Source organism: Diprion similis, chromosome 6 (genome assembly GCF_021155765.1).
Source record: "Diprion similis isolate iyDipSimi1 chromosome 6, iyDipSimi1.1, whole genome shotgun sequence".
Lineage (NCBI taxonomy): Eukaryota > Metazoa > Arthropoda > Insecta > Hymenoptera > Diprionidae > Diprion > Diprion similis.
The window spans coordinates 24,450,714-24,475,731 of NC_060110.1; the positions used below are offsets into that span (position 1 = coordinate 24,450,714).

A 25,018-nucleotide genomic window follows, 5' to 3' on the forward strand; every position below is an offset into this window, starting at 1 on the left:
ATAGTTTTTATACCTCTCAAGCGAACGATCCTAACGTCACGGCATATTTTAATCATTGTCAATATAAATGCCTGCTGTTCAGATTTATGTGCATAAAATTATGCACCGCGTCATATGTCTTTCGTATAACCCGACACCATTCGACACACATCGGGAATCGATTTTGGGTTCCGGATCGAACGACGAATATATGCACATCGACATCGACCAGGTGACGTCGAAATTCCGTTTCTGCTACACGCTCCAGAGAGAATTCCCCGGAAGTAACGACGGCGGTGAGAGTCTGGGCTCATCGTCAACGAGTCGATAATATTATAATCCATCGTGTGGCTTACACACAAGTAAATACGTATACTGCCCTCCACATGATCTATAATGATGTTGAATTATACAAAACTATTGTTGACAGTAAGCAAAGCGATCTCTCATTAAAATTTTTTTCAAAAATAAAATATATCGCCATGATACAGTAGGTATAAGAAAGAGCAGACTACGTTACTACGTTCCTTTTCAAGACGAGTGAACATACTTCTTATTAACGTATATATCATCAACTTCATACTATCATCTACATACTTTTTTAATACTCAACGTGTAACGAGAATCGAAAGTATGCTCTTCGCCGATGGCCCAATTATGGTCCCCCGTTATATTATTTCTCTCTTTCTCTCTCTCTCTCTCTCTCTCTCTCTCTCTCTCGAAGAGCAGGCAATTTGCCTCTCCTCCCTGACATATTGCGGAGGATGACATCAGCTCGTGTCGCCACTCAAGTGTACCAGAGATAATTGTAAAATCAATAACAGTTGAGTTTCAAGATAAATTTACGAGGTTCAAGTTCGCTGCGTGAGCGCATTTTTTTTATAAAAGATGGTTACTTTCCTACTTTATTATAATCTACGAATATTCAGCATTACGTTATAAATACTCTCTTGAAAATTTACCTATACTTCAAAGTTATTCCAAAGTATCAAAATAATTAATTTTTTCAATGATTTGTCACGTTGGTGACATTTATAACATCAACTTCAATCCAATCGTCAAAATTTATATACCCACTTTTGAATTTTTTAACAAAACAAAAGGGTATAATATTCTGGAAGAATGCAGCCAGCATAATAATCCAAGATTCACATTCAACGATTCTACTTGAATATAATTTATAGCAGAAGATCACGTTGATGCGTGGGACATTGAGGAGCACAGGCAGGAAGGAAGTTGCAGTTTATAGCATAGGACGCAGGTTTCAATCATCCATAAAATGGATTACAGCTAGATATATGCGCCTTGTATATTACGTAAGAAGTGACGAGAGAGCAGTTTCTCTGCAAGGTAATTCGTGCGGGTTGAATGGCGAGTAACGAGCGCGTTACACCATCGCTCTTGTCTTCGTAATCAGATTTTAACAAGGGGTAATCGCAGTCTCATAGTCAGTAGGTCGTAATTTCCGAGTGGAGGTATAAGGTACAACAGGTGCGTGAGCACAAGGCCGCCGGTGAAATGTGGGTGTTAAGTTTAATTACGACTCTGTTATCCGGCGTGTACAATGTATTGTATAATAGCGGGGCTGTTACCTGTTCCAATGTCGTTGCTAACCGTTCCTCACAAACTGAAAGGTATAAATATTTCTCTATGTGTCTATAAGGTCGTAGTATTGTTGTCGATACATAAATAGTTGTATGTATACCAACGAGACAGGATCCATTATAAAGAATATGTCATAGACAATTTGTTTTCTAATTAAGTATCTTCACAGAAACAATAAGTCCACGTCGTTTGTCCTTCTCTGTTTGAATATGTATATAGGACTAGTCATTGTAGGTTTTACCGTAGAAGAGTCCAATCGGTATGTAATTACAGGTCCTGTTGATGTTAGTTTAGGAAGCTAAATTTTATGAAATCACACGATAACTGGAGATTTTGTTTTTTTGTTTTTTTTTTCTACTTTTTTTTGCCTTTGATGAGTCTTTTATTAAAATATAAAACATCTTAAGCAAGATATACTTATAATGGTAATTTTGAACTTGTTCGAGACTTGATATTATACAAATATAGTTTTAGTGAAATTCCCGTCCGTGGAATTTCGATATTTTGAGCATTTATCGGGTCTTCAACGCGCCGCTTCATAAACGCTTCAGGCTCCTCGTCCATCGCGTGCTCTTGAATTCTGCAGCAGGATGAATCACTCGACGGGATTGGTGAGGCCAGCACCGAGGGAATCAAGACAGGGAATCAAGGTGCGAGAGGAAAAATCTAGAGCATAACGACCTGGAGATCGGGGAACGAGACAACGTCAACTGCGAGCGACTAGTTTGAGGCTGAAGGTGTCTTTGGTGCCTGGAAGGGATTCCACTTGAGGCACTCCGGATCGATTTCTTTGTAGGCGGAGCCCCGGCGTTTGACCCGTTCCTTGTAGTCGTCGATTACGTCCTGAAAACGATCCGAAACGTATGCGAAAATTAACAAACTTGCATCTACTTCCATCATGATCTCGCGATTATACATATCAGAGAACTGTATAGGTAAGCGAATAATTAAACGGCGTTCGAGATACCCGATATAACACCGAATAGCAAAAGATGACAGATCGAACGGAGCAAATATTTACTGAAAGCGAAACACACTAACTCGATATAATTATTGTAACTTTGATCTTCCCCCCTGCAGAATCTCGGCGAATCGGTAAACTCGAAATTCGGCGTCTCGCTCACCTGCTTTTTCAATATAATGTGTTTTCCCTTCCAATATTTCATCATTCCGAGAGCCTGCAGCGTGCTTACGATGTCGTACGAATCAATCGCCATCTCCTTGCTGATATCTGGAAAAAAATCCTTATAATAATCATATTCGCGTATCTCTAAAAGATGCTTTTTCTTTATCTGCTAAATAGAATATTATCAACGCACCTTTTCTGGTGCTCTGATATTTTTTTTTTCTCTCGTTTTATACCAGAAAAGGACGGTCACTAATAGATACTACAAATTCTAAACATTCTTGTGTCGATAATGTTTGACGGTTTTTCACCGGACTATCCTCGAAGTACGGTAAAGTGATAATTTTGTAAATTGCTCACTTTCTAAGGTTAATTTCTCGAGTCGATTATACGCCGAGAAAATTGAATGTACCTGGCAATGGCGGGGACCGTTTGCCGTTTACGGAGGTTCGCTTACCTTTTACGGAGAGTTCCTTCCCGCCGAAGTTGCACAGGTACTGTAGAAGAACGTCCTTCCAATAGCTGCGATAGGAGATCAGCCCGAGATCGGACAAAGGTTTTTCGGGGGAACCAATCTTCTTCTCGACCCTCGTGAGCAGGTAACCTACGCATTGAACAAAGATGGATCGATCAGTTTTCTCCTGTAAGGACTCTCATGCTGCATTCGTCGGAACGTCGTTCTTCTACCGCGATGCCACGCCACGATATGCGTTACATCTGGCCTAGAGCGAAATTCCCGATAATCCTCAACGGGAAAACAACGTCTGTTCAACGTCCTCGAGAGACACAGAATATATACTGACAATGAAATCCTATTGTGAAGAGAAGAAGACTGCAGCACACCACCTCCCCTTGCCGTATACGTTCTACACCGCGATCGATAAATTCTCTCTTTCTTTCTCTCTCGCTCTCTGGCTTCCAGTGTACCGGAATCATCTGCAGGATTACAACGATAATCCCAGCATCAATTCATCAAGGTCCCAAAGACAGGGCAACTCACAATGAAATAATCAACATGACATTATACTCATACTGTTGGCAAAAATATGGTGACTCCAACATCCCTTGATCGTTTCTCTCGTATGGTGTAATCAGAAATCAACCCAAATAAAATAGTGTATATAAAATTGATATCAATTAATCATAGTATGTTCATTTCTTGCGAGTGCTCTTGTCGATTCACAACAGTTCCAGTGACGCTGAGAATATACTGTACCTATCTACCTATTCAACTGCTCGCAGAAATCCTCGACACGTTTGCTAAAGCGTATAATTATTCGCAACAGTGTCTGCAGTAATTCGGGTGCAGGTGTAAATACTGCAGTTAGTAATTTCACGGTTCCGCCATAATACCTTTTCCTAAAATTCTATGGCTAAGAACCAGGGTGTAAGAAGGCTCGGCCGTAGTTTTCTGGAAATAGCCGGGTTAATACATTCACTAGCACAAGCATAAGTTTGGGTTTTCGCATTCTTTGAGAAGCTTTGAGCAACCTGCAGCTGCGCCGAGCTTTGTTAAAATTCGAAATAGTGTAGCGGACTGATCTTTATATACATACAGTTTGCAGCCTATCATAGGAATTGTCGTTTAAGTTTCGTCTTTCACAGTTCGTAAGGTACTGAGTCGAAACCATAACGATAAATTGATAATATAGATGTGCATAAAAATAGTCGGGAGAAAGAAATAATACGTTGGTAACACTAAAGAAGAAAAAAACTTGATTTTTTAATACCAAGCACAGCTGGGTTACAATGATCCTTTTGAATGGGATACAGTCACGACTGATTCATAGATAATCACGATAAAATACGCCTGATTTCCTCGCTTCCTCGACGAAGATTATACACCTTTATAGTATGATGCATGTGTTATACAGAAAAATTTGTTACGTCGTTGTGAATGAGTCAATTATGCACATTCAACAGCACACACAGATGGCATCAACAACGTTGCTTACGTTTCGTATAAGCACGTCAAGATCGTCACTCGGCTGTATTACGAAGAAAGACCAAAGTATGACGTAGTCCATTCGCGGTACCTTATAGGTACTTTTGAAATATGAATCGGCGAACAGTCGCTGATCAAGCATGATGAACGTACCAAAAATTGGGTACATAGTTATTGCAAGTATATGCATCATCAACCATGGCAAATGAAATATCACAATTTACCTAACCGACGTGAGTGACAATCCGGTTACATAAAAGAGTTTTACGTAGGTATCGATCAAAGACTATAAAACTGGCACTGCAATAATCTAAGACTTTGTAAGAAAAACCTGTATATCAATCATTATGCTATACATCGAAACATTAACCCCGTTATAATTCTATTACCGATACCGCATTACACAACGATTGTACCAAGTGAAATCTTGAACCGATCAGATTTAGAAAGTAGCAACATGCCATCGATCGTCTATTGAAAAAGTCGTTACGGGGATAACTTAGACCACTCGAGATGATGAGGTGGCAAAAGATCGTTGCCGATCGGAAATGAGTCGAACGCACGTTTAGGTACGCAGAAATCCAATCACACATAGACGAGGCAACGTACAAGCGTTATAAGCATATAGATACGAGTACCTCGTCTACGCAGGACGGGTATAACGCTGCAGATATACGCCAGTGGCAACACTATCGGGTTCGTTGAACCCGTCTCTGAAAGCCAAGTTGGAGCTTGGAGTTCCTGGCAGCAAACCGATTTTCCGATTATCTCCCGAACGCATTCATTACCCGCACCCTGCACCCGGTTACCTCTAGCTCCACCTCTACCTCTGGCTCGGTTTTTCGCATTCTCGCTCTTCATCTCCCTGCTCTCAGTCCGTTCAATTCGCAGACTTTCGGTGGGGGGGCGGGGGCGAGACGCGGTGTACGGATCGAGTACGCGAGGTCACGGGAGGTCACGCTATTGCAGCCCTACGCGAACCCCAAACCCCAAACCCCGTCCTGCAGCGTGTGCGTCCGGGCGGCGCCTGCAGGTCGATGCGGCGAGACGCCGGGCGTCGCTCTTCCCGCTAAACACTCCGCACTCCACTATCCCCGCGGTATCCAGTATCCAGTATCCACCCTGCCCCGGCAATCCTCATCCTCCTCCACCTCCACCTCCACCTCCACTCACCACCCACCCTTCGTCCTACGGACGGTATTCTCATCGCGCACAGCGACACGCTGCTTGCAGAGGAATTATACCTGCGCAGTACCTACACGCGGCACAGTAGCTCACCCCCTCGCCGAGTAGAGCACCGAGAGCACCGAGAGCTCCAAGGATCCAAGAGCCCTCTTGGTGGCGACGACCGTAAACGCGACGAGACCCGCCACCCTCTTCTCGCGTATCGCGTATCGCGTACGCCCTGGGATAGTCTTCACCCTCCACCCGCCACCCTCCGCCCTCTGCAGACCTTCAGTGCCCGGTCGGCTCAGCGCCGAGGACGCGGCATCAATGAAAATGACGTCACGTGGGAGGGAAAAATCCGAGGTTTTGTAATTATCAAAGAATTTCGTTTCGTGGGTAGAAATATATTTTCTATCTTTATATATCGCAACCCGGCGATGAGAGTGACACAACTCAAAAATTGGCCTTTTTGTGTCGAGAGCATATTTCGATTTGCAAAGTTCGAATATACACACGCAAGTCCCGATAGTTTCATTTAATTTCATGCGTTTTCGACGGGATTTCCGGTCGAAATCCAAACGAATTGTAGATACTTGGATTTTGAACGATTTCCAGCAGTTTTCAGTAATTTCAAGCGACTTTTAACCGATTTCTCAGGTAACGATTCGCATAAATTGGCTTGCGACTTCAAGAAATTAATAACAACCCCCCGGGACGTCAGCAAGTTAGAAATGCGTCGAGACAAAAACGTGACAAAACGAAGATTCGATCACTGTCAAATCCTCAATTTGGCTCACTCTATTATACTATACCTATGTTTTACGTAATATGAATCGAATCAGGTTTTCCGGTTGTGGGCTACCAATAAGTACAATAACACAATCATATAATGACGAGAAATTCCAAGGAAAGCCAGAGTGTGTATAAATACTTTATACAAAGCGGGGCCTTTCCCATATTGTCTCATGACGCAAGACGACAGGGTCGAATCAAAAACTTTCCGGCTCAATATTGCTTTGAATTTCCTATTCTATTTTTAATTGAGACATGGATCTGAGCGCAACGCCTGAAACTTGTTTGAAAAAAGAAAAGAAAACGCGTAAAAATCAAAGGGTGCTGCAGTGTAAGTAAGAAAGTGTTACATTCTTGTTGCATGGCAGAAATGAAAGGAGGGCTTTGATGAACCGTAACACAAAACGAGTATAATAACGATAAACTTGAGGAGACGTGAGCTTGAGAGAAATTGTGTTCAGAAAAAGAATAAGAATAAAAAAAAAAGAATGAAACTAAAAATGAGTAGAAAACAAAATAAACGAAAAGAATTGCTAGGAGTCGGTGCGCGATGGCACGTCCGCAGCTCATAGAGAATATAATAAGAGTTATGGAACTCACTAAAGTCGATGAGAAGCCGACCGTATCCCTGGCGTTGGTACGGAGGCAGAGTCAGGATGCAAGACACGTTGTAATTCAAAAACGAGTTCTTCTCCTGCAACAAAAACGTGCGTAAGCATACCGCATACGAAGGCACCAGCAGCGTCACGCCTGTATTATCGCAGCCGTAGAGTATTGTTGAATTTGTCATGATGGTTATCCTAGGTCAGGTTGAGTTAGACTTCAGCGGCTGAAACTCAAGTAGGTATAACTTATTTGACTTATATACATAAACGTACATGTATATCCTGTAGACGGTATGTACGAGATACGGTCGAAGAAACAGGATTTATGTACACATATCTGCTAAATCGTGGCATGCGCGGGTAGCGAATGTCAAGAGGGCGAGACAAAAATAGAGAGAAACGAATTTATTGCAAGATATATATACATAGGTATAATAGCACGGCTATGAGAGCTTTAGAAGACTGAAATGGTGTTGCGCCTTGTATTACACACATATGTACATACATACATATACACCTAAAATTATCGTGGAAATTATTAATTTGTTAAATATTGTTACAGATATGTATGATATGTAACGGGAAATGTATACATGTGCGAACTGTTTAAACAGTTCCAAAGTACATACGTTAGTAATTGATACTCACAATTTTCTAATCACGGTTTAACTTACAAAGTCTTTATTTATTATATGCCTACTATTAGTTACAGTAAACCCATGTATAGAAAGAATTTTTAATATGCTCAGCTCTCGCTGCAGCTTTGTTGATACAATTTGCAGCAATTACCATACACCTTCCACCTTTCCGGCGAAGGTTACGATGCTAAATTATACGCACGCATACAGATTAATGTAGGCCCGAAGGGCACCTTGAGGTGTTGCCGGTTGCCAGGACGGGGTCATAACGCCGGGGCCTGATTTGTGCCGCGGCCCGTCGGTTCGCGGAAAGCCTGTCTCGCAATAGGATGCACTCTTTCTCTCATGGATGCATCGGTGAGCGCGCACGCGCGCCTTCACGGCACGAGCAGTAGAGAGGACCGCGTGACGTCGGCGTGCAATAGCAGCAGCAGCAGCAGGATCGAGGACGAGGGGCCTCACGATCAGCGGAACGAACAGGCTGTTGCCAACTGGCGATCTCACGCACATGCGCACACATCATGGCGCCGAGCTGGCCCAACCAACCAACCAACCAACCAGCCAGCCAGCCGCACCAACACCGACGTAGCTCTGCTTTACCGAGCGGGTGGGCGTTGCGTCGCGTCCCGTCGCCGAAGGACAAAGCGGTGCGTCCCTGCTGGTGCTGGACTAGCCTAGCTTCGGCAGCTTTGGCTTAATTCACCTTTGGTTAGGCTAGGTTGCACCGAGGCGCATTCGGTGTGTAGGACGGGCCAGGTGCAGGGGGAAGGGGGGGGGGGGGGGGGGGGGCTGGGTTGCAGCGCAGGATGGAATCTGGGCCCCGCGACGTCCTTGGGCCAGTAGTCTACGTGTGCCACGGGGCCGCTTCGGTGGCTGCCCTCTAGTCCCCCTGCTCGCCCCCCCCCTTCCGCTCCGCTCAGACGTACGAGCCAAAGTCCTGCCAAGACGTCCTCGTCGTCCCGCGAAGCGAGGGGAAATTAATGGATTTGGCGACGCTAGGAACTCGCCGGAGGAGGAGCCTGTAGGCAACGACCGAAAAATTCTCCTTTACAGGAGGCAAATTGAAGTACGAACAGCACACTTCGATAATCCTGAGTTTAGTAATGAAAAATATGACAAAATAAATTTTCTCCGCATATTATCAACGTCAGTGAAATGATATGGATAAATAATGACAATTTTTAGATCATACGTTAAGGAAGAACTTTTGGAGAGATATGCTTGATTAAATCAAATTTTAAGTTATAATTATCCAACCTTTTTCCCCTCATGAGTTTAATACCCACTCGGACCTCTTTGCAAATAATTGATTTGGCACATAAGAATAGTTATCGAAAAGTATCCTTCAATTCGGTTCCCAATTACCTTGGCCAAGATCGCATGGTTATCGTATAATATACATTGTTATTTTTAGATTGATCGAATCGTACAAAAGAATTTTCAGACCATTGCGCACTGAGAAAAATCTTCTTCAAATCGTCTGTGATTTTAACTCTTTGATTCAAGGAAAGAATTTAATTTCTATTTGACTATCAAGTACAGAATTAAGAAATACACCTGTCACTAACAAGACTTTACCTAGTAATAACCGCAAAGTGTGAGTACATGAATATGAGATGGTCTGTGCAAGTTTATAACTCATTGTTAGGCGCGGGTAACGACGCGTCGAATCAAGTCCGGGAAGAAACGGCGTCAAGATTGGAGCTTGATTGCTCGTAATTAGCAATTATGAACTTTCCATGACTCAACCCTGCGGCAGCGCGAGCGCCTGCTAATCAATTCGTCCGAGTTCGACGTACCCTCCGAGAACCGCGTACATACCTACCTACAATAGTACGTATATTGTGTACACACTTATGTGTAATAAATAGTCTTAATAGAGTTGAGAGATGATGCAGGAATATATGGTGAAAATCTGTCACTGAGTAGATAAAACATTAAGGCAATCTTTCGGACTTAGGCTGCATAGTGTGTGTATGTATGTTGTATTCTAGGTATGGCGACCAGACAAGTAAATACCTACATTCTACAGTACATAGATCTACGCGGTATACACAGCATGTCTACCCCGTCGAGGCGTGCAACGCGGACAAACGTCCTCATTGATTTATTTAGCCCAACCCGAAAGTTCCTCGACTACCAGACAGCCAAGGTTCTCCAGCTTCTGCACTGTACCTGCTGTACGGCAGTCTTGCAACTCCATTGCAGAAATGACTAGTATCTTTAAAAAATTCAAGACTCTTCATCTTCTCTTCCGATTACCGATCTTCGTCATGCATCCACGATTTCATTCTGGATTCGTATTTATAGTGTAAAAATTTTAGAAATTCTGTACATAGATATACTTAGACACGTATGTTATAGGTATACGTCTTGAGAAAACCGCACGTGGAGGTACGATAGGCGAATGCCCTGGGGTTTCGGTCATGCCGTACAGCGGCGATATTAGGTATACAGCTAGCTAGCAGGCGAATGACTTTTGTATTTTACTTGTCCCGTCTCGAAGAGAGGGGCGAGACACGAGGGGCACAAGGCCAGAGTACAGCAAGGCTGTTGAGTGGCTTATAATTATAGCCACATATTGAGTAAATTTTCGCTTCTCGTATGCACACATAGAAATTACAATAATCCGTAAATGATATTATTGTGGTAGAAATTTTTTGGATAGATGAATTTTTATCGTCAGTCATATCCGAATTACACGTTATGACTAACGAAAATAACCCTATGAACAAATAATTCGGTTGATTTGGAAACGTTTTATAGCCGAAGGACCGAAATCGATTCCCGGGTGCGGTATAAGTAACGTATAGAAACATTTTAAATCTTGTTACATGTACCGTTAACAACCCGGAGACGGTAATTGCGGCGGCATTGTCTCACGTCTGGAAGAAGAAGACGTGGGCGGCGAGGTGCAGGTCCTCGGTAGGACCTTCTGCCTTGGCGGCAGCCTCGGGGGTTCAGGCAGCTGTAGGTAGGCATGTACATACAATGCATACCTCTACATGCATACATACATACATACATACATAGTACCAAGAGTTAAGTTGTCGTACGTTTTAACCGGAGAGATGAGGATAAATTGATCGTACGGACGAAGCCAGAGGGATAACAGGAGAGGGAGAGAGAGAGGGAGAGAGAGCGGCGGCAGGAGAAGCGAAAGACGAAGCGTGAACGGAGCTTAAAGGCTGCAACAGCAGAGGCCTCGGCCCGACGGTCACTCCTATATTTAGAAGCGGCGGGGTTTCCTCCTCCACTTTCCTTACGCCGAACAAAGCGTTCCTTATTACATACGGGGTGTCCGCCAAGAATTGGCAAACCGGACCCAAGTTGCAGCTGTCCAAGCCTTACCGCCGGCGCATTTATTATCCTGCGTCGCGACTCGACCGTTTCAAGCGAAACAACTATCGTCTAGAATCCTGATCCGGATCTCACCGTCCATTAGCCTGCAGATACTGGAAGTGATACGAGAAAATTGAAAGATAACAAAACTGACGAGTGTTACGATGCATGTAGGTAGGTATATCGGGAAAAGCAGTTAGATTAGTAGACGGTCTATTATGTCGTTTTTCTAATGACTGGAACAAAATACGGACAACTGTTTTGCAGGTTATATACTTTCAAATGAACAGGAATACCCCACGAAGATCGAAAAATTTTCGAGAGTGGTGGTGGCGGGTTGGCAAAATCAAATCAAAGCCTAGCAGTTGCTTGAATTCAAGTGATGCAGATAATTCCAGAAGAAGAATTAGAAAATTGAGTACATATGTACATAACTGAACTGCTTTTTTCCAGCTTACGTTGGACATTCGTCGGTTCAGCGGATCATTGGGGTAAAACTCTGGCACAGTTATAGGTTAGGTATATAGCGTTCAATATGTTAAGCCGCAGACGGATTGTGAAATCGTTTTTCTGTACGCATGCCTCTGACAAGCGTGCTGTGAATTAGAAAGACTTCGATTAACGCGTGAGGTCGAGTTGCTTGGTCGGATATTCGCCGAGCCGAAATCGGAGGATCGCTATAGTATATATACCCCTAAGCTACCTTATACTCCTATCATGCGGGAGCTAGAGCCTCGCCTAATTCCCGCATTCCCCCATCGGCGAGGCTCAGACGACTCGGGGGTTTGCGTCGCGCCCCCTCCCTCCCACCCCCGGAGGAATGACTTCGGTCGGAGGCATATTTGGCGGGATTTGGTAGTGCGAACAGAACTCTGTCTGGCATCGATCGGTCTGACTCTGCCCTGCCGACGGCGGGGGAGCGGGAGCGACGTCGCGTCGACCGTCTGGACGAGTAGCGGAGGACGAGGAGGATGAGAAGGACGAGGAGGACGAGGAGGACGCGGAGGATGCGGAGGACGCGGAGGAGCGAACGAGCCTACCCCAACCTCCGGCGAAACGGACGGAGGGCGGGTGGGCGACTGCGTATCGTATCGACGACCTCTACGCTCTCTCACTCTCTCTCTGTCTTTCTCAATCTCCCTCTCTGCGTTCTGCCCGCCTCTCGCTACGTCATAATATCTGCGCCCGCAGAAATACCCGCTGAAAATCATCCCCGAGGGTCTCGCTGCCGGTACGGGGCGGAGTGGAGCAGCTCGATCTCGCCACTCGCGTCTTCTTACAGGTCGCATACCTACCCAGGTAAATGCGAGGATAAGGTGTATGAGTACACGTACTTGGGTATTATGGTAATACCTGTGCGCCCAGGCTGATGTTTGAAATATATTTAATAGGTTTTCAATACTCGAGAGCAATTATTGCGGTATAATGTAAACTATTATTGTTAGAAACGAATTGATTTAAAGAAATCGTGAGAGGTGAAGGATAATTCATTTCCGAATAGGTTACCCCTCTAAACATATACATGTTTTACATAAATTATAAGTTTTTAGATCGCTGATAACGAATCCTAAATTGGGTTTAAAAAATTCAAAATGTCGGCTCCAGTATGGCAGACAAAAATTTCAAATTCGATCGAATCCGGAAAAAAAACTCTGTCCAGAGGTTTTTGGGGTCACTGATTCTGCTTCTGAAATCAGATTTTGAAAATTCAGTACAGCAAATCCAATCAGTGAATTTGAAATATTCACCCACCGTATTGGATTCACCATCTTGAATTTTCCAAATCTTATTGCAGATTCGTAATCAGCGACCCCGAAAACCCCTGCATAGAGTTTTTTGAGCGGAGTCAACCAAATTTAAAATTTTGGTCCGCCATATTGGATCAACCATAATAAATCCGCTATCTTGAATTTTTAAATCTAATTTCAAGATCATAAAATACTGTCTTGTTATAAATGTTGACTCAGCACAATAATATGTGACTCAAAAGGTTAACGAGGTTGGTGAGACAAGAATCAATACTTTTTCTTACATCTGTCACGAGGTATATCGTGAGATACGATGACGTTCCTGAAAAAGCAAAGCCAGAAATTATAAATGAGAAATTATCGTTAGATTTAACTTTTGCCTTTCAAGTGAGTTTTCAAATGATAGAATAACAGAAGATAAAAAAAATGGTACAGTAACATTCGTTCTAACTAACACTGCGAATGGTAATTTTTTATTCAGAAGACAACATTAACCATCCGACCAAGACACTTTTTTCCGTCACATCGGTACTGTTAAATATTTAATTTCTCAAGATTGCACTGATATTGATTTTCGCTTAACGAATAGCGATGCTCAATTAAATGATTGTCAGTGAATTCGTGAGAAACAGTCAACAGAATAAAATATCGTGTGGAGAAATCGAGCGAATCTGATAAATATAATATTTTACGATTCTAAAGCGATTTGAGTAAATAATGGATATCACAATTTGCTCTTCCGTATGATTCCAGCGTACTATTTGTGCCTTTTATTCCCAAGAAAACAATCGTAACTTACGAATACTTCAATTTAATAAACAATCGAGTTAATAAAAAGTATTGATTTTCAGCTCAATGGTCGCGTTAACAAAATCTTTGTTGTATTCCAACTTTGAAAACCGAATATAACGTAAGTTTCAAAATTGGGCCAATGCTACTGCAAAACTATACATAAATCTGTTACACGACGTCACATCACAGCATCAAATTGTCAAAAAATCAATAACTCTGCTGCATTATACATATGATCGTTAATGCTCGCACCGCCAGCTCATAGCAGCAAAAACGCGTAGAGTTTTTTTTTCCCCTTCATCCTGCTATTACAGGTCACTTATTTTTCTTCGTTCTTTTTCTCGCCGTTTTTCTCTCTTTCTTCGCTGCCGGTGTATCGCCTAGGCAAAGGGACATGGATCCCCTTGTTTTTTCGCGTCCTCCCGCTGTCGCCCCGGATCAGGGATCAGACCGGGTTACCCGCTTATGATATCGACTATGCATCGCCTGCCTGCCCTCCACGCTGCTCTGTCGCCATGCCAGGCTTATACGAACACACATTCAGAATAGGCGTAAATATGTTCGCTTTAATTGTAAGTCAAATGTAATTTTGTGCAAGTTTAGCAATTAATATTATACCTACAATATATTACGATATTGCATGTGAAAGTATTGTCGTTATAACGAGGTATATGTACTCCGTTCACTCTTCCCCGCATCGGTTCCCAGGCAGATCATCGTCCTTTTTTTACAAGAAGTCCCTTCACCCGCATGCGGGAAACTTCCATCGACACAGGAGATAATTTTCGAATCGAACATTGACCATCTGTTTCTTCACGGTTTTAACCAGGTATAATGGTGGGTACCTATATATATATATGTATAATTTGGTCAAATATAATGATTCATTGTCAGATCTGTACGGAGATTTGTTTGAATTATTTTTAATTGCGCATTATCGGTACAGTGAACTCGCTAGCGAGAAGTTTTTGCCACAATTTTTTCAAAATCAAATAATTTATGTGCTTGGTATTGAAAGAAAACTTCAAACCTGCACATAAAGTATATTCGAAACTAAAAGGAAAAACTTAATGCGGTTTTAATTTCAAAACCAGTCTGTTATCTTTTCCAAATGAAGCTGCCTCGGTGTTTGTCATGTCGATGAATTTTCAATGTGTAAACCCGCAGACGTTCTGAATTAAGTTTCAATTTCTGACAATCGAATGCACTTCACCTCTTCAAGTAAAGAGAGAATAATTATCGAGTAAATAAATTTAACCATATTAATCATACTAATTAATAATATCAGTCAACTTATCGTTCCAACCGCACGTTTCGCGTTCAATTCTTATCACCCGACTGTCAATAAAATTAAGTATTATTAATTCAAACAGGTCACAGCGATCACTTCGTCTAAAATATGTATAATTCCATGCAAAATAAAGTTAAAAGTATCGCAGAACGGTGTGGAGGTCGATCCAGGGTTGGTAAAGTGCGGCGACCCGAAGGCAGGGTGAGAATCGGGGTGGGGAAAAAAATGAATACTGATACGGTAAAATCGCAGCCGCATAGGAGATCGAACGCAACGGCGATCTCGGATCCCCGGCCTCCCTCCGGGTGGCATCCGCGTCGCGTCGCGGCTTGGTTCGCCGTATAGAAAATAATAACGACCACCACCTCGTCGTCGCAGTGCCGTTGGTGGTGCGGAAAGGTTGACGACCTGGAGCGCGGCGACGCCCTCCCCGGCCCTGCACCGTCAGACTGGCTCTCATCCTACCCCAACGCAACCACCTCGCCCAGCCTCGGGTCGTTGCCTGGTTCGATGGTCGTCAGGGAGGGAGGGTGTTCCGCGCCCAACCCCGTCGTCGGCTGCGTCCCGCCGTCTAGCCAGGGTCGGGGTCATTGAACGTCGATAAAGATTTTGACTCGACAATGGTGCATGTGCACTGCACCACCCGCGCCAGGGTTACCCATCCCCGAGGAGAGAAGAAGGTGGTGAACGGCTGCGACCGGTTGTCGCAAGAAATCACGATCGACGATTGATGGCCGTTGGTCGTCACGTTATCGCACGTTAGGGTGGTCCTTGTTAAGGCTGGTGACAAATTTTTTCCCCCCCAGCACCCAAATCAACTTTAAATAATTAAAAAATAATTGCATAATTTTTTTATGGTAGTCTGCTTTGTGATCAAAGTATTTTGTGCAAGTAACAAATGGAAGGCTTTCTTTTTGAGTATGCATTTTATTGTAAAAGTAATAATGTTCCGAGAAATCTGTAACTGCGAGGTTTTAATGGGCATTATTGCTACTGCCAGCCAATCGAGACGAATTGCAATTCTTCTATATAAAAAAAGAAGTCACATTTCGAGGGTGTGTAATTTGTCTAGACTGCTTGGTATAATGATGTGAATTTTTTTACAGATAGTACCACTAATGCCTATTAAAACATCGCGGTTACAGATTATTTTTAACATTATTACTCTTGCAATAAAACATATACTGAAAAAAAAAAAGTTTTTTCCATGTTATTTCCACAAGAAACTTCGATCACAAAGTGAACTATCTTAGAGTCGAAGTAAAAATCTGTAAAAAATTAAACATAATTGTTTTTTAATTATTTGAAGTTGATTTGGGTGGTGGGGCGGTAATAATAAGTCAACAGTCTAAATAAGGATCACCCTATTGTAACATAATTTGGTTACGATATCACGATATCACGCAGCTCATACCAACATTTTACCTACCCATGTAGAACGGCGGAGTCGAGAAATAATTTGTATACATACACATTATTACGTAGACACATTATGATACTTTAATTATTTATGTACCTACACATACACGAATTATTATATTAGTTAAGATGGCTGGCCGGCTTCGGTCGAAACGTTGAAATAAATATTAATCTAATGACCATTTCGCCGGAATTTCTATATATTTGTATTAATTATACTGTATATACCGTGAGAATTTTAATCGTGGGAAATTCGGTGCGTAGAAATACGTATAGGTACGTAAATAACCTAAGCTGGTGGCCGGGTTTCGTCAAGGGTCGCGCGTTGCTCCGCAGATTATATGTATATCTATACCTCACAGGGGTTAGAACTCACAATCAGACGCGAAAGTCTAGACGCTTGTATCCACAGTCTCGGCAATTCCTAAGTAGGTATACGGGATCGAAGGGGTCGAGGCAGCGGTTCAAAGCGAGAGTGAAGAAGTGGAAAAAAAAGGACATAAAGAAAAGGTAAGAAAAAGGGGAATTTTCAAGAGGCCCAGACGCACTCGCTTATCTCTTTAATACTTCCACAAATTTCTATACAGTTATATTAGATTCGCGCGATAGACAATTTTTGAGGTGCAGATAATATGCAGTGTATTAGGTCCGAGAAAAAAAATAGTTTCCATCAGCGTCGATGATAAAAATTGAGTTAAAAATTTAAAGAAAATTAAGTAAGAAACAAAAATTAAGATAATACTGATCGAAGTAAAGTAATTATGGGTATGTGTGGTTAAACTATAATGCGTAAAACATGTACCACAAAATTGCAGTTTAAGGAGACATACAAGCTTCGTTGAAAGTAAAGTCACCAGTAATACGCTGAGAGAGGTAGAACGAGAGAAACAGAGAGAGACTGCGGCCGATAGCAAGCGTTGTTTCTCGCGTTAATTCCGAGAACCAGATACCACACACTGGCGTCATTTGATAACGCAATTGCTGAACGTGTTCAGCAGAACGGCTGGCACGAAGTCTGTTATGATTGAAAAACTCTTAAAGGTATTCAGAAAAAGAAAAATTCAAAAACTACGGCTCATGTAATGAAAAAACTATCCCTTTGAATCGACTGAGAGATCCGTGGCAGAGCCCAAGATGAACTCTAGTCTTCATCAATCTTCAAGATTATATATGAATATCGATTATTATTTCACCACATACACACATTTGTATAATTGTTATACTGCAGTACTTACACGTATTAATACCTAACCACGTGTTGCTAAGCATTTGTAATTTTTTATCATTCAAGGTCGATCACGGTCAAACATGCCGAAAATAAACCGGTAAGAAAAAAAGCGCTGATAAAAAAAAAAATACGAAAAAAAACAAACTTACAAGCAAATGTAACAAAAATACAATAATTCCACGGATTTTTGGCATGCTATATCTTCTATTTTTGCAACGCTTGCCACGTTACTCGACCGCCAAGATTGAACTTGCAGACACTTTTGTTGCTTTCGCTTTTACTTTCGTTTAAAATAAGTATGCGACAACGAAGTAACTTGATTTTGTCGATCTTGAAAATTTTTTTTCGTAATCAACACATATTTGGAAAAGTAATAGCATGACGATAAAATTTCCTTTCGATTCCACCGACGTATAAATTTCACATGATCATCATCCATCGCAAAGCATCGTTGATTTTTTTTTTAAACAGTTTGTTTTTTCTGCAAAACAATTCCAAGACTTTTGCAGAGTATTTCAACTCATTATGCTTTATGTACCTACATCCGCCTCAGACTGTATAATAACGCTGCGTTGCCAACGGATGTACCTGGGTTGAATATCCATCGCTAAGGATATGCGTATATATATATATATATATATATATATATATATATATATATATATATATATATATATATATATATATGTTTATAACGTATGGTATGTATGTACATGTAAACACGTACGTATGTATGCATGAGTACACGTGGCTTTACGGCTCGTCGATTACTCGGAAGTCGTATAACCAGGGTGAAAAAACAGGAACAAAATATGGTGCACTCTGAATTAAGTGGCAAATTGAAAAGGGCAGTTTTTCTTTAACGAAAAATATATTTTCACCGTTTTCTCTTGATTGGGTTTTCAAAAATAGGTCGATAAAAATTTTCAAAAGACAGTAGAAGAGAAAAAGACGTAGGAAGTGTACAAGAAAAATTTTGAAAGTGTATCTCCTGCAACTCGGAGATTCCTGCAGGGGGATGGTCAATAATTTAGAATTCATTGCTCTAAGGGAGAATGAATAATAATAGAATAAAATCAGCGAGAAAAAGACGGACCTTAAATTTAGGATCCTCAGGCGGATCTGACAGACGTATTAAAACCTGCAGGCATGCTCTCATAGGGAGGCTGATTTATTGTTAAAAGCGACGAAATACGGAGGCCGTCGTCGTCGGTAATGCAGACGCAGACGCAGCCGCAGAGGTAGTGACGGGGCGCAACCGCGAACGGTGAAACGTAAGCTCTCTGCGGTCGGCGGCCACTCCCTTTACTCCACTAGGAGGTACCATGGCATAAACACGTCGTCGATGGGATAGAGTCCGCAGGTATTCCAAGGGGCGAAAAGATTACGGCAAGCAGACAGCAAGCATCCCTTCGATTATGATATAATTCATTTAACCAGCTGCGTTTATACACTAGAGGCGAGATTGGAAGCAAAAATATCAATCATTTATTAATTCTTGTCAATTAAACACAGAGAATGCTGGTAACCAGTCACCCAAAGATCTTTTTAGAAGTTCGCAAAAGTTGTGCGATTTCATGAGTTGTTTTTTTTTCTTTTATTTATGTTTTTTAGTAAGTCGTGCAAATTCGAAGAACAATTTATTCTTCTCGAGGGGAAATTTTTTCTAAATACTTTTCCTTGAATCCCTTTTTTGGCTAGGCATTAAACTTATATAGTTTTGCCTCTCTAACTTGTGTGCACGTATAAATTATACCAAAATCTGAGGGTCGTAACTTGAGACCTTATCTCGTTAGTATACTCGTATACACGAAAGTGCGCATCATAGATCGTGGTGGTGTATAAGCTGCAGACGATCTAATAAAAAGGGCTACCGCATCGCAGGTATACATGAATGAACCGCGCTGTCTTATCGTCTGATAGTAAAATACATAAACAGGCATGTATCCTTACACTGCGTGGCGATCGAGTAACCAATTAGTCAACACCCCGCGGGCCTCGTTCTTTCCATTTGCGGTTGTCCCTGCGACCTCACTTTCTTCGTCACTTTTATACTTCGTTCCATTGCGCGGTAATTATGTTATGACTGTCGCAGGTTTTAATCGCCGGCTGCCTACAATTTCTATAAATACACACACACACACACACACACGAAATGTGTACAATATGGATATATGTACACGTTATTCCACGCAAGGCATTTCTATCATGACACGCATGTACACATGCCCTGGTAAATTTTAAATGAAAAAAATTTCAACTGGAATTCTGTTGCCAATAGTTGCAGCTTCCGATTTGTGTACATAAATAATATGAAAAACATGTAGAGATGTAGTTTCTGCAATACGTAACGAAATTCGAGGCATAAAAACGTATGACGTTGGTGGTACGTAAATTCGACGCTGGTGATACATTCACACACGGGGCAGTTTCTTTGTTGAGTACTTCGGAAGTTTCTGAAACGCGATCCTGGTGTGGAGATCACATTGCAAATGCTCGTCGCACGTGTGGCGCTTTGTATGTACGTCGTAAGAAAACAGCGGAATTTGTTTTGCCAGGTATTAGCTCACCCGCGATTCTCAAAGTAACTTGCTAACGTGTTTGGTATCGCGTGGGAAAATGACTTTTTTACCAGACCACTCGTGAATATAGTTTCATAGTTGATAGATATTTTCCAGAAAGTAAGAAAAGAGGGTAGTTACCTTGCTGAAGTAACCTACAGTGTGACATCCTTCCGAATCGCCTATCGTCATGACGTAGAATAGGAACGGCTCGACGTCGTAGTAAAGGGTTTTGTGGTCCAGAAAGAACTTGGCGAGGAGGCAGAGGTTTTGGCAGTACTGTTTATACCGTTTCCCATCAACTTCCCAGACGCCGATTTTGTCCTTCCTTCAGTATTTGCAATATCAGTAATCGCTCATTCTCTTCCCTCTCGTTATGTCTCTCTTTTATTTTAACACAGATATAATAGATGTTTCGAGATTACTAACCGGTATACCTCGTGTCCTGGCGGATGTCTCCACAGGCATTTGTCCCGGTGTCGACGTAGCACCTGGCGGCTTTTCGCGTATCTGAGGCAAAATTCACAGAGATACAGTTTTGGCGCTCTGCTAAACTCCTCCGGATATGGACTTTGGTACCATACTTCCATCTCCCAACGTCCCATTTCTACGCAACGGGTTCCTACGCCATTTCCGCTGCAGCTGCGACCGCTGCTCTCGCCCCCATCGCCACTTCCCAATTCTCGTAATTCTCTCTCCTGGAATGAACGGAAAACTGATCGAGAAACTTTTATGATTCGTCGTTTCATCTCACGTCGTGTCAACGGCGACGACTTATGACAAGTTACCATGGTCCGGACTAATGGTCTTTACAACGTAAGATCAAGGGGCATTCGCCTTGCACAAGATTTTCAAACACTACGAACTCTACGAACTTCGGACCTTCTTTTACATTTTTTCCCCATAGAACTATAAAATACACATGCATGCATATATAATATAAACAATCTACTAACAATTTTTTCGCTTGCGATGGCTTGAGCCTCCATAAATAATTTCAGATCATAATCCGCGGTGAGATTGTTCACTTTGGGTTGACGATCTTTTTCAATCCCATGGTGTTCTCCTCCGCTTGTGCTTTCATTACCACTGCCACTACCTCCCTTCAACTTAGTTCGCATTTCTTTCACTTTGAGCTGATAGTTCCGCTGCTCATTAGTCTGGTGCAAGCCTTTGGGTGATTTTTTAGCCAAATTCGAAAGGGCCTTCTTACGCTCCTCTTCATGTTTTTTGCGCTCCTTGTAAAATTCTCTAACAGAATAAATAGTTGCTTTTGAAACGAGCAGATCTTTTCACCATTGAGTATCGTTTCATACGTAATTTCTTATAACGATTAAATTAGTTCATGCCAAATATGCCCAAATTTAGAAACAGCAATTCTAAGACTACCAATAGTTTTCATGGCTGGATATATTAGTTCATATTTTATATTATTGTTACAATAGAAACTGCAGTGATACTTACACACATGCCTGCGGCGTAGTATTGTGATACAGGGGACACGCTTCGAGGGTGAAATGTGTTTCAAACCGACCTGAAAGGTGGCCGCGTGAGTCACAGGATAAGGCCAAAGGACACTCGCGTTCCTTTGTACTCATGCGTGTACGTGTTAGTACTCTTGTATCCTGCCCTCGTCCTCCACTGTCACCGCTTCGTCCAACAAGTGACTGATGCCTGCCAGTCCCTGGTCCGGCACGTTTTACCGGTGATTTGCTGGTACTCCTCTTGCTCTCAGCTAGTATTCAAACGATTTATAAAAGATAGATCAAAATAGCTGGTACATTGTTAAGAACACCGTATTTCGTAATGTATGATGCATACTTGTATCGGATTCGGTGTCACTCGTTGGTTTCGTATGTAACTGCAAAAGCTTGCTACCTCTACGTGTTTGCAGTTTTCTTTTCCCTTTTGTTGTCGATTTTGTCGGACCATTACCTTCGGTTTCTATCTCTTTGTCTGTGTCTGAGAGCTCACCTTCTTCCTCACTTTTAACCAGGTCTTTAAAACACGTGATTTGATGTTAGAGAAATGAATGTGACTTTAACTGAATGGCGATAATTCAAGGAAAACACTGATAGACTTATATACAACCTTGGCGTTTCGATGATCCTCTCTGTTGCTTGCCAATACTTGATATCGCGAGTACGTTTGCAGTTGGTCTCTTTGCAGGTCCGCTAGAAACAGCATTGACAACAGTAGCGGTTTCTTTCTTTTTGTGCTGTGGCTGCGGGGTTGTAGGACTATCTGACGATTCGGAATCTGAACTGCTTTCAGTTGAGCCAGAAGACCCAGATCCTCCGGAGCAGCTCTTAGAGCTTGCAGAGCTCTCTGATTTCTGACGATGCTGTTGCTGTTCCTGTTGATGCTGATGTTGCTGCTGCTGTTGTTGTTGTTGTTGTTGTTGCTGTTGCTTGATTACCAGTGCTATTAAAACCCACAAATATCAATAATGAGTGCTGACAGGAAACTTCACCAATAAATTTCAACAACAATCCTAACTTGCTAAATACCTATTTATTGTAGAGTAATCAAATCTCAATACCTGCCAATTAATGACAAAACGAGCAGAATCACTTCAATATTTATTCTAAAATTGGAAGGTTATTTCGTAAGATTTCTAGGCTCCTTTATAGGGAAGAGTGCTACAACAGTGATGAGAATGCCATTTTTGCTAGTATGGAATAATAGATACCTAATTGCTCACTCACCAGCTCTGCTTGGCAGAATCCCTCTGGGTTTCACTTCACCCCCCTTCACTACCTTTGATTGCTGTGATTTAGCTGCCTTAATCAATGGCCCTGCTACTTTCATCATAGCAGGTTTAGCAACAGTCGGAGTGTCGCTTTCGCTGCTGTTCTCAGGACTGAATATGCTCTTTTTCTTCAACTTTTTTTGCACAGGCTCTGCTGCAACTTTACTGATCTTCTCTGTAGGTTTAGTACTTGCTGCAGCACCTGAAATTCAGCAACAATAATATGTAATGATTATTCGTTATTGGATTTTAATTAGAATAGGATTATCAATTACATCTCCGAACTGTATACAAAATTATTATGCTTTAGAAAGTTTGGAATTCAGATGAATGTTCGGTTATTCAAATACAGTGAAATTTTTACTGGCTGTCAATTTATTTACTTAATCAATAGACTGATTCTTCGATTTATTCAGAAACTTTTTAGCACTCACCTGATGGTTTGCTAGATTTATTTGGCGAAATTTTAACACTCGATCCAGTTTTACTGGTGGATGGCGGAGTTTTATTGACGACCTTTTGAGCCTTAACTACAGGAGCTACAGTAGCGGTAGCCTTCGGTTTAGCAGGTGGTTTTCTTTTTGTAGATTTCAGTTTATTAGGAGATTCTTCAGACTCTGATGAATAGACTACGGGTCTAATTTTTGGAGGAATTTTCTCCTTGCTTTTGGTCTCCACAGATGGTGCTCCACCCGTTTCATTTTTAGGCTTTCCATGGCGTCCCGATACAAATGGTGCCTTCTTCTTTCCTTTTTCCGAATCCGAAACCTTCCGACTATTCGCGGAACTACTCGAATTCTCAGAATCGGAAGAACTTGACTCACTTCCTGAACTCGACGAGCTACTTGACGATGAGCCTGAGCTGCTGCTTGAAGTAGATTCCGAGCTGGTTGTCTATTTTTGTTTGAAAAAATACGTGATAACAGTAAATGAAGAACAAGTTACTTATAAGCTTGGTTAGCCATATTTTAGGCACCTGCATTTTATACACTAGTTTTGTACTCCGTAGCGTCTACAACTAAGATAACAGAGGCCAAGTGCAGCCTGTAATTTAGTGCACTGATGTGAACCGTGCTCATGAAATACATTGTTTACCTAATATTATGAACTGGAAATGTTATACCTAAGCTATAGATTACATGCGACATTGCCCAGTCAAAAAAATAAAGGAAAACATATATTACTGTATTCGTAGGTTAGGTTAGGTTAGATGTATTTCGTATACAGGATATGTTTCATGTTATCTCAACGGAAGAACGAGGAGAGTGGACCAAATTCCGGTTACGCAAAGGCTCCGTTGGTTATCGAAAGTTTCACAAGTTCACGCTTCAGTCAAACTGTTTGTATGGGTTTTATTTTGCAGGTTACGAACCTTTCGTTTGGGAGTCATTTTGGCAGGGTTAAGGTGTACATCGGGCAAGTTTGATCAGACTTTGTCATCTCTACAGGTCATGCTCACATTTTGAAACGAAGTATTGGCACAAGTGCACTTTGAACGAAAATGAAATCATGTTTTTTGCTTCACCACAAACTTTTAACCAACTTTTCATCCACTTTTCACAATAAGTCCAGTGACAACTCTCTTCTCCGTTCTCCCTCATTTAATGCGATGACTGAAGATTTGCTAGAGACAGCTAATCATACGTATTCTTTTGAATTCATTAGTTGCAGACTGGCCCGCGAGAGTGGCGGAATCGGCCATGCTTGATCACAACTCAGCGCGCTCAATTTGAACATAGACCTCTGCGAATTCCAATATAATCTGTGATACAACCAACGAATTGATGATAAATACAGGTTAGCTATCTTATGTCACTGATATCGTTAGTATGTATGTCAGTCACTGATATATTATATATTTCTGTGTCTTATGTAACTCAAAATTGGATTAAAAGAGTTTCAATCCTGCCAGAGAGAGCCGTCCTTGGAAAATTTTTTAGTTAGATGTGAGGGGCAAAGTGGGCGAAGTGTTGGTCGGCAATATAATATATTAGCAATTGAGGACTTTCGCCGATAGCGTAGGGTTTT

At 41.9% G+C, this 25,018-nt stretch overlaps 1 protein-coding gene across 5 annotated transcripts; it reads right to left on the reverse strand.

Moving 5' to 3' along the window:
• Nucleotides 1-1,873: 1,873 nt before the first annotated feature.
• Nucleotides 1,874-24,581, reverse strand: LOC124406513 (histone acetyltransferase KAT7). 5 transcript variants are annotated; one of them, XM_046881951.1, is made up of 13 exons: nucleotides 24,363-24,576; nucleotides 23,425-23,884; nucleotides 22,947-23,192; nucleotides 22,330-22,662; nucleotides 22,061-22,236; nucleotides 21,703-21,971; nucleotides 21,195-21,489; nucleotides 20,668-20,936; nucleotides 20,380-20,566; nucleotides 7,215-7,308; nucleotides 3,168-3,314; nucleotides 2,709-2,815; nucleotides 1,874-2,427 (listed from the first exon to the last, which is right to left on the reverse strand). In XM_046881951.1, the coding sequence occupies exons 1-13, from the start codon at nucleotides 24,378-24,380 to the stop codon at nucleotides 2,305-2,307; spliced, it is 2,724 nt and encodes a 907-aa protein (XP_046737907.1). In that variant the 5' UTR covers nucleotides 24,381-24,576; the 3' UTR covers nucleotides 1,874-2,304. The 5 variants fall into 5 exon arrangements, 2 of the variants coding, with proteins under 2 accessions (XP_046737907.1, XP_046737908.1); XR_006929241.1 differs by lacking the exons at nucleotides 1,874-2,427; nucleotides 2,709-2,815 and adding exons at nucleotides 19,014-19,130; nucleotides 19,631-19,799 and having other exon boundaries at nucleotides 3,294-3,314; nucleotides 24,363-24,580; XR_006929240.1 differs by lacking the exons at nucleotides 1,874-2,427; nucleotides 2,709-2,815 and adding an exon at nucleotides 19,014-19,130 and having other exon boundaries at nucleotides 3,294-3,314; nucleotides 24,363-24,580.
• Nucleotides 24,582-25,018: the final 437 nt, after the last annotated feature.